Below are 10,203 nucleotides of genomic sequence, written 5' to 3' on the forward strand. Positions count from 1 at the left end.
ACCTCTGCGCGAGAGGACCTTAGGCTCCTTTCTCCACCTCATCCTGCTGGGGCCTGGGGGACTGCTGGTGGTCTCTGTCCTTGCTGCCCTTTTTAATGTTACCTTCCAGGAGAAAGAGAGCAAGGAACAACTGGGTGCTAAGGAACTGACCTCAGGCCCTGCGGGCCTCCGGAGAGAGGGGAAAGGAGAGGAGTGGCCGGGGCTGGGGGACTCCATGCATGGGCCATGGACAGAGCGGCGCTCCTGGCCCTGCCCAGCTTGTGTGCGCTGTGGGCAGCCGTGCTCTCGCTCTTCCCCTGCGGAACCCAGGGCAACTGGATGTGAGTATGGGCGCTGCGGAGGTGTGAAGGGTAGGTAGGTGGCCAAAGGGATGACCCGTGCCAGGGAACTTTTCAACTGAGGCCAGGGGAGGAGGAGCCGAGGCCCTGGGACCGCCGACCTAATGCATCTGGGGTAGGGGAGGAGGGCAGGGAGGGGGGACTTACCGCAGGGGCGCCGTGTCTTACAGGTGGTTGGGCATTGCCTCCTTTGGGGTACCGGAGAAGCTGGGCTGCGCTGGCTTGCCTCTGAACAGCCGCCAGAAGGAGCTGTGCAAGAAGAAACCGTACCTGCTGCCTAGCATCCGCGAGGGCGCCCGGCTGGGCATTCAGGAGTGCAGGAGCCAGTTCCGACACGAGAGGTGGAACTGCATGGTCGCCACCGCCACTGCCACCGCCACCTCCGCCTCGCTCGCCACCAGTCCCCTCTTTGGCTATGAGCTAAGTAGCGGTGAGTCACCGGGACCCTTGGGGTTGGCGGGACATAGAAAGCGACAACTTTTCTGCTAGTGCCTTCCGATAGAGTGAATAGTGACTGCACCGTCCGGTGCTCGCGAGATCTTCAAATAGGGAAACGGGGGCGACAGGGGCCAGACCCCAGCACGCAGGTGCAGCCCTAGAGAGGGACACCCCAGGTCGACAGAGGGACACTTAGAGGGGCTGCAGTTCTCTGTCCTTCCCGTGGCCCCTGCCAAAGTTGCAGAAAAAACTATGAGTCCCCACCCCGTCGACCCCTCGGACCCTGTGGCGCCCTGCTCCGTGGGTGACCAGCTGGACAAACATGAGGTCTGCAGCCGGGAATGCCGCTGCCGCATCTGCTTTGATTTAAGCAGCTCTGTGGTGCACAGAGCTGTAGACAAGTGGCTAATTGAAGGACAGCCTCACGTTTTATTGACTTCTGGAAACACCAGGGTTAGTGCACAATGGTGATTTTTAAAGGGACTGTCACCTGAGCGCGACTTCTTTTGCTTCCCCTGGTTTTTCTGTTCCTTCTATCTCTCCCTAACTGGGCGCATTTTCCGCGGTACGGGAAAGTTCAGTGAAAAAAAAAAAAGTTCTTCCACGTGCGTGGCGTCTTAGCAAGGATAACGGTTCTCGGAGCCAGGATGCTTCCCGGAATATTAGCAGAGTCACAGAGTTTTAGGCCCGAGGCATTGGAAGATGCGCTCGCTGTCGTTTTTTAAAGTTCGTTTCCGTTCGTCCAGCACCTTTGACCCATCTCTGCTCTGTTTTTGCATGCGCCTCCCCAGAGCTGCGCCTTCCCAGCTCTGAGTTTTGGCTGACAAGTGCTGCGGATAGATCCCTGGCCTGGGGCTTGAGAGTGAAGGGTAAGAGGCTGGAGGAGAAAGAAAGAAAAGTAAGAAAGAGAAAAATGATGTGTCCTAAGCAGTTGCTGGGATGCAGAAGCATTCGCTGCTGAAGAGGTTTATTGGACAATGGGCGTGAGTGAAACTGTTTCTATTCCAATCTAAACATCTGGAAAGAAAAGGAAAAAAAAAAAAACTCGCCTGCTGAGTCCTTTCTACTTTATTTTATTAATGTCTTAATGGAACTTTGATTTCAAAGATTTTAATGCCAACTCTACTGACAGAGTGCAAAATGCAACTGTTTCAAAATAGGATACTTTGCCACAACAATTCGACTTTTTGCAAGTCTGCAATTATCTTCTTTCCGTTAGTTTTATGACTATAAGGTCAGCTGTGCTGCGTAAAATGTTAGCTTCTTAGTATCAGTGATCTTCATTATATTCTCCCCTTTTCAAATCGTATCTCTAATGTGAAAGGAAAGGAATATTTATCTACCAATTGTCTTGATTTTTGTTAATTTTAGCTTGCATTCTGACTCATCTTGTCTATTCAAAGAAAAATCACATCAAAATTTTCCATTTTTATTTTGTGACTGCAGCCCACTTTGAAAAAAAGATAAGGAATCTGTTTCCCTTTTGGTTCCCATTTACATTGTCCATGCAAAGGATTTACATTAACATATACTAATGAGCTACTACTGTCTGAAATACTAAGACAGGTACTATTGAGGATTACACATTTTAAAAACAAGCATGAATTTTAATGTATGAGGAGAGTGGGTGACAATATGGCATGTGACATCCCATAATATGGAATCCTGAAAAAATAATGCTGTTTCTTTTAAGTCTAAAATAGTAGGTTTCCTTTATTTCAATAATTCCAATATTCTTTCATTATGCCATCCATTGTGAACACTTGAAAAACTGATTGCCTCGTAAGACAGTGAGTAAGAGGCTTTATGACTGAATTTCAACAGAAAACGATGGCTCTACAATTTATCAAATGTTTTCTCCCTAGGCACCAAGGAGACAGCTTTCATTTATGCTGTTATGGCTGCAGGACTGGTGCACTCTGTAACCAGGTCATGCAGTGCTGGAAACATGACAGAATGTTCCTGTGACACCACCTTGCAAAATGGTGGCTCACCAAGTGAAGGCTGGCACTGGGGGGGATGCTCTGACGATGTCCAGTACGGCATGTGGTTCAGCAGAAAGTTTCTAGATTTCCCCATCAGCAACACCACAGGAAAAGAGAGCAAAGTACTGATGGCCATGAATCTGCACAACAACGAAGCGGGAAGGCAGGTACGTACTGGAGAATCGAGTAAGACTCCAGCATCATCGGGTAAATAGTACTTGGGGTCAGTGCTTCTGGGTGAATCCACGCCAATGATTTTAAAACCAAACACTGGCAGTATAAGAAATAAATAGGTATGTATCATTTCATGAGTGTGTATTGACTGCATTGGTAAGCTCTCTTAGGGAATATGCAGCCACTATTTATAATTTTTTTTTGTAAAGCAAACGTTTTATGTAAAATTGTTAATTTTATAAAGTTCATTTAAGACTATAAAAGAATATGAATATAAAGCTACGGTTGTATTAAAGGTAAAGACATTTTAAAATATAGCTATATTAAAGATAGGTTGAGAGGAGATGAATGTAAGGACCTAGCACCTAGTCAACTCCTTTATGAATTCTGGTTTTAAAATTGTTTCTTAACAAGAAATATGTGTGTACCCTACTTAGTTTTTATATGTTTACATTACTGACTATTGGTACAATAAAGTTTGGATTCTAAAACACTGTTGAATTGTTTGGCAATTCACGGTACCTTTCCTAAAAGACTGTAACATTTTTATGAATACATATTTTCTGCCGTAATAAACTTTTCAAGACACATATTATTTTGAATTTCCAATAACCTGTCAGGGTCCCAATGTTGTTACCACAATCTGCCACATCCTCCTGAAGTAAATTCAGACAATTTGCAGCATCTCTTAGGAATAGTTAAAGTATATGTTGCATTTGTTTTTTTACATTTTTTGGCAAGTGAATAATGGGGCTCATTCACAATGCTTGGAAGTCCTAGCCAGTTTTGTTTAACTGCCCTCATTTAAAATACAAAAAGCCAGAAGACTCAGTCAAATATCACCCATAACTTCTCAAGTTTTCATTTACAGTTCTATTCAACTTGAATATGCAGTTCAAAAAGGCAAAACAGAACAGAAGAAAATCAATGAATAGGTTATGCAAGTTTTCCCTACTTTTATTTAGGAGCGTCAGAAAAGTTATTTGATTTCACTAACATTGCTCTTATTCTGCACCACAGTTAGGTATATACCTTTTTTTTCCCTTGGGGTTTTTCATTGTGAAAGTAAGAATGAGATGTTGATTGAATTTAAATAAAGAAATATTTATTATTTATAGCATTTTAATATGAGAGAAGGAAATGCAATTAGCATATGTTCTTTTAAGCTCTAGCATTAAGCTCAAGGAAAACATCAGGGTACACCAAATCACTATATTTATTTAAAAGTTGAGAAAACAATTACGTAAGTATTCATTATTCATCACTCTTAAAAGGTTTAATAGTGATTTAAAAATTTAACCAAAAAACAAAACTCAGAAGTTCATCTTATGATTAACTCTTAAATAAATATCGTTGTGTCTGAGCTTATGAAAACCTAAAACATTTGTATTAAAGAAAATTTAGTTTTATTAATAACATCAGTTTTATTACATCTTATATGTTTTCAAATTAGGTAGCTATATTTGGCTCTATCATTTTTAATATTGGTCTTAAACAGTTATTTACATTTTGATTTTGGTTTTTTGATCTGCATCAATTTTAATACAATATACTATTGGCTAGGAAAAAAACCTCAATTTCTCCATTTTACATAGATTTTTGCTATTTTTCTGTATTAGCAAAGAACAATTCAGCCCATACAGAGGTGCACATTTTGTGCAAATTTCAGCTTCTCTTACTGAAGCTTTTGCCTCACATTGTTCTAGATGGAATCCTAAAATATTACAAAACATTTACCTGGTTATTTTGAGGGTAATACATGGGTGTTTTTGTTGGTCTTTTCTTGGGAAGTATTCTAATTCAAAATATTTTCATATTTTTCTTTCCACTGCTAGCTTTAAAAAAAAGTCTAAATAAACAAAAAGGAGGTTTCTCTGACACGGACAAGAAACTGATTCAATTTTTAATATTAGCCATTATGATTTTGATCTGTCAGGCATATTTGTCTGAGTAAAGTTTAAGGTCTGCATTCAATTGAGTTGGTTTTTCTAGTCTCAAAATCCCAAACTCAAAATGTAGGAAAGCGTTCAGAGAAATGTGGGTACTGGCGCTTAGTAGCACTGTGAGCAGGATAGATGATTTTCTAACCGCTGACCTTAAATACTCTGATTCCCACTTGGTTTCTGACACCATTCCTAAAGTTATGACTCCAAGAATAATGTTGCTGGGCGGTGATTGGCTGCAAGAATGATGTGATGTCTTCCAGGGGCAGAACTTCTGGGAATAATGTGACTTGGAATATTTATGGGTATTTCTTTTGGTGTGCTTAAAATATTTCCATTCTTACCATGTCTACCTCATAAACTTTTAAGTTTTCCTACCCCATAATTTGTTTTATTATGAGTAACTCAACAAAGTAGGAAGGGCAGACCCCAAATTTTCATTGACCTGTTTCAAGAATATTTATAAGTAGTTGAACAACACAACTGTATTTTGGGATAGAAAGGGACAGAGTGGGTCAGAGGAATAGGAATCCTTCGCACACACCCATCCAATCTTAACTCACAGAGTTTTTAAGTTAAACAGATCCTCCAATGGCTGACAGGATGAAATGTTGGTTACAGAATGTGGTCATTCCTAGTAAAGTGTGGATAAAGCAATATGTAGAAAACAATCTCTGCCCACAGCATTACCTTTGACTCAAAATTGTGAGGCAATTAGTCCTTAAATCATTTCTTACACGGATTCTGCTTTTGCACTGAGTTCCAATGATCCATTTTCCCATTTCACTTCATTAGAAACATATCGACCCAAAACTTCCATGAGGAACCCTGTAGATTAAATACCACCTTCCTAATTGCTCTCCTATAGTTTTACACTATTCCACCAAAGTGCGCACATCTGTTTGCAATAGTTAACAAAACATTCCTCTGTTGACGTCGTTATAAACCTTAACAACTCAACTAGAGGAGAGAGAGGAATTTTCCCATAACCACACACAATTCATTCGGTTGCTATTCTCTTTTCCAGTTACCAGAAAACATCAGAGCCACCACTGCGGCTCACACTAGCTTTTTAACATTAATTAAGAACCCTAGCAGAAAAGATACAGAATACACATTTTGGAGAGTTTCTGGAATATTTTTAAATACACTTATGTTTTCCACTTTCGTTTTTCTGTTTTTCTAACATTATCTTGCTGAGTTATGAAGACTTTATATCATATATCACCAATTTATGTAAGACAAGTGTCTTAACCACACTGTTTATTTTTCTATAAAATTGGAATCACAACTAAGTACCTGTTCATTAACTACATATTAAGTGAAAAGAATTTCTTGCTATAAAACCAGATCAAGTACATGATTTATGAAAATGTGCTCCAAGAAACACTAACGTCGGCAAAGTTAAACCCTGTGTGTATGTGTCTACCCCGAAACTCCGAATTTCATAAAATTCTCCAACCAGCAACTAGATTGCTCTACTTTAATTCTGAGTTATATCCTTGGAGTATTATGGGGACATCGTCATTCAAATTGTATGCGGAATGCTTGAGATTCTTCTTCTTGAAGTCCATTTATATATGTAAATTCTGGGGTAGAAAAATAATATATGTCACATCTATTAAAAGAATATTATCTTCTTCTACTTCTGCTCTGGCCACTTTTGATCAAAAGTCATAGAACTAAAAGCTTAAAAACATAATACTGGAAAATTATCAACTTCAGTATTTAAAAAGAATTGTTTTCTAGAGTAAATCCTTCAAACTCCCAGTATAAGCTTAGTAGGTGACAAATTGAATTTGCAAGCCTCTTTTTATTCTTTCAAATTGTGCAGCAGTTTGGTGGACTCATGCTGTTTGGGGGAGAGTTATGATGAAGCTGGAGGGAGTCCTGCTGGCTCAAGGTCTTCCAGGACCACTGACCCTCCGACAATGTCTTTTCTTCATGAGGGTGATTTTTGTTCCTCTTCCTCCTCAGGTTAACCACTGAGGATGCGTTAAAACCGCTTGTGTGAGTGAGTGCGGTGTCATTGAAATTGTGTCTACTCTGTCTCTCGCACTTTGAAAACCAACAGCGCCCATGTCTGAACTGGTTAAAAAAAGGAAGTTGGGCTCTCAGTCATGATCAGGAGGGAAGGCAGCTTTAAATCACTGAGTGATGACTATCAGGAACGCTGATCTGGTTTAAACATACACTTACTCTCGGGTCTGGGGCTTCTCGGACAATTTATTTTATTACCTACACTGATTGAGCTCTTCCCCCCCCCCCATATCCTTTGGCACTTAAAATATGAACAAAGGTGGCCAGATTGCATTAATTTTAAACATTTATCTGCACATAGACCTCTTAAAGAAACAAGGCTTTTGTGAATAACAAATACCATGAATCAGGTTATCTTTATGCCGTACTTTATGTAATAAGTTGTTCTTGGGGCACCATAGGGTGTTTTTGCCCTGTGTTGTTAGTAAATAGACACATTTATTAGTTTTGAAGTTTTATGAATAAAAATAGTTATGTCCTATGTTCTGGGAAGGACAGGACTTAATACTATTCTATTGATTGTTTTAAATGCTACTAAGTATTAAAAATTGTACAAATCAATATCACATGTTCTCATTTAAGGCTGCAATACAATATTACTTGTTTGAAATAGTCTGTGTGGTTAGACTGTTCAGAGAATGTTAGGAAATGCCGTTCTGCAGACATATCAATAGTAACAAAGTCTTGGTTATTTTGTAGTTTTGATAAGAACTGTAAGTGGAATTTAAACTTCTTTCGTGACAGTATATGCATAATTTTCAAGTTGTTGAACGGGTAGCTTCATTTTTCATTTGCCCAGCATGTTGACAGAGTGTCAGCTCTACAACTAATCCTGACGATTTATTCATCTGCTCTGCCATCGTCTGGGGACTGCAGGAAGCAATATTGACATGTAAGAGGTTAGAGACCTAAAATTTTAGAACTCTCTAGATTGTTATTGAAAATTGCATCTTAACTTTTACTCTAACTTTATCAAGGACAGGAGCATGTAGACCTTCCCACACCTCAAACAATGGGCTGGTACAAGTATGTGTAAGCTTGGTTAGTGCTCCAGGTTAGATAAACCGAACTCAGCACTTATAAATGAATCTAAAATTACATAAACATGGCCGTCTTTTCCTTTTCTTCAGACAAGTTCCCACTCTGCAGCCTAGGCTGGCCTGGGCTCACTATGTTGCCCAGGCTAGCCTCAAGTCCACAGCCTTCCTGCCTCAACCTACCGAAAGTTGTGATTATAGGCACTTTATTCTCTTTCTAGTTTTTGGGTTAATATAATGCTATTTATCCAGTAAGGATAGGAGCTATGTTTTCAATTAATTTTCCAGAAAAGCGGAAGAACTTGTCAGCAGCCGCTGCACCGCGGCTCCTTCTCCCTTAGATGATCTAACTTGAGGTAGGGTTTCTTGTGTGGTCTGTGGCCAGGGCATAGCATGTTCTCACTCCCCTTTACCCCCTGACGTAATTAACTCTATAGTGATCGAACCTAGGGAGGCTTAATAGAGTCAACCAACAGGTGTTGTCGCCACAGGGTGCCACCATATCATATAAGCAGCTCACTCCAGCCAATCAGATTCCACGGGTTTGAGAATTGGTTACTAGGAAAACTCTTCTGATGTTTCTGTATGCACTGTGAAAGTCATGTCAACTACCCTGTTAGTGCTTTGCATGACAATCACCTGGGGCTCTGGTTTAAAATGTAGTTTTCATTCTGTATATCTGGCTTAAGAGCAGGGTTGTCTACATTTCTTACAAGGGATGCTGGAGCTGGTGGTCCATGAACCATAGTTTGAATGGCAAAACTTTAAGTGGTATCAGAAACATACAGGCAAGCACCAGCATCCTTCCTCATCACCAAACGCTTGAGGTATTAGAAATAAGAGTACTTTTCCCTACGAGATTTCAGATCATCTTTGGTAAGTAGCAAAAGTGGCTGTCCTGATAGTAAAATTTATTTTACAGTTTTTATGTAACTATTTATTTAGTATAGGGAGTTATGCACATGCCATGCTGCACGTGCGGTGCCTTGCGGGAATTGGTTCTCTCCTTGTAACATGTGGTTTCCCAGGGTTCCAACTCAGGTCTTCAGGCTTGGCGGCACTCAAGGGTAGCTCACTGTCCCGTACCACCCCTAGTGTTTTTAATGTAGTATGGGAAAGTTTTCTATGGAGACTCAAAACATTTAGACAGAAATAAATGACAAAATGTTTAAACTCTAAACAACCTTAAAGATGGTTTATGTTCAAGCCATCATTTTTACGGAGGAAAGAGCAAGAAACTTGAGTGGTTAGGGTAACTGTTTCTGGTGTTGAATGAAAAACGGCACAAATGACATCTGAACACAATCCTTGTCGGTTTTAGGCTGTCGCCAAGTTGATGTCTGTGGACTGCCGCTGCCATGGAGTTTCTGGCTCCTGTGCTGTGAAAACCTGCTGGAAAACTATGTCTTCTTTTGAAAAGATTGGGCATTTTTTAAAGGATAAATATGAGAACAGCATCCAGATTTCAGACAAAACCAAGAGGAAAATGCGCAGGAGAGAAAAAGATCAGAGACAGACACCCATTCACAAGGACGACCTGCTGTACGTTCATAAGTCTCCCAACTACTGTGTGGAGAACAAGAAACTGGGTATTCCTGGGACCCAGGGCAGAGAGTGCAACCGTACATCCGGAGGTGCGGATGGCTGCAACCTCCTCTGCTGTGGCCGAGGCTACAACACCCACGTGGTCAGGCACGTGGAGAGGTGTGAGTGTAAGTTTATCTGGTGCTGCTACGTCCGCTGCAGGAGGTGTGAAAGCATGACTGATGTCCACACTTGTAAGTAACCTCTCCATCCAGCCTAGCATGAGACTCCGCAGTAGCAACCAACGGTTGCAATCTGGAGGGCGCCCCCTACTGTGCAGGGCTGGAGAAGCAGATCCCTGGGCCAATCTGCGATTTCTTCTTTCTGAGAAATATCCAATCACAAGATGATCGTGAGGACTGCTTGGGATTCTAACGTTGAAAAGGTTGGCAGTCACCTTTGGATGGTTTTGGGAATAGACATTGACATATAGGGAACATCAATCTGTCCCCTAAGCAATAGAAAGGGGGGGGGGGGAGATAGCAAGAGAGGGAGGGAGGGAGAGAGAAGAAAGGAAAGGAAAAGAAAAGAAAAGAAGAGAAAGGAAGAAAGAGAGCAAAACGCCCTTATCCCAGAGACCTGGTCCAGGCTTAGGATAAGAGCCTAGACCAGGGACACAGATAGAGAAACCAGTCATGGTGCTTGCACAGCGATCATTTTTCCT

The 10,203-nt window shown here is 41.1% G+C and overlaps 1 protein-coding gene across 1 annotated transcript; it reads left to right on the forward strand.

Moving 5' to 3' along the window:
* The first annotated feature begins 225 nt into the window (after positions 1-225).
* Wnt16 (Wnt family member 16) lies at positions 226-9,967 on the forward strand. The gene is made up of 4 exons (XM_059256527.1): positions 226-320; positions 509-768; positions 2,642-2,928; positions 9,277-9,967. The coding sequence occupies exons 1-4, from the start codon at positions 226-228 to the stop codon at positions 9,739-9,741; spliced, it is 1,107 nt and encodes a 368-aa protein (XP_059112510.1). The 3' UTR covers positions 9,742-9,967.
* Positions 9,968-10,203: the final 236 nt, after the last annotated feature.

The sequence above is a fragment of the Peromyscus eremicus genome, chromosome 3 (assembly GCF_949786415.1).
Source record: "Peromyscus eremicus chromosome 3, PerEre_H2_v1, whole genome shotgun sequence".
Classification (NCBI taxonomy): domain Eukaryota; kingdom Metazoa; phylum Chordata; class Mammalia; order Rodentia; family Cricetidae; genus Peromyscus; species Peromyscus eremicus.

What these genes read in the sequence shown, in the direction of transcription:
- Wnt16 (XM_059256527.1), top strand. Translation starts at nt 226, where the DNA reads ATGGACAGAGCGGCGCTCCTGGCCCTGCCCAGCTTGTGTGCGCTGTGG. An exon ending in TGGCTATGAGCTAAGTAGCG is followed by an intron (nt 769 to 2,641) that starts GTGAGTCACCGG and finishes TTTTCTCCCTAG; the next exon opens with GCACCAAGGAGACAGCTTTC. An exon ending in ACAACGAAGCGGGAAGGCAG is followed by an intron (nt 2,929 to 9,276) that starts GTACGTACTGGA and finishes TGTCGGTTTTAG; the next exon opens with GCTGTCGCCAAGTTGATGTC.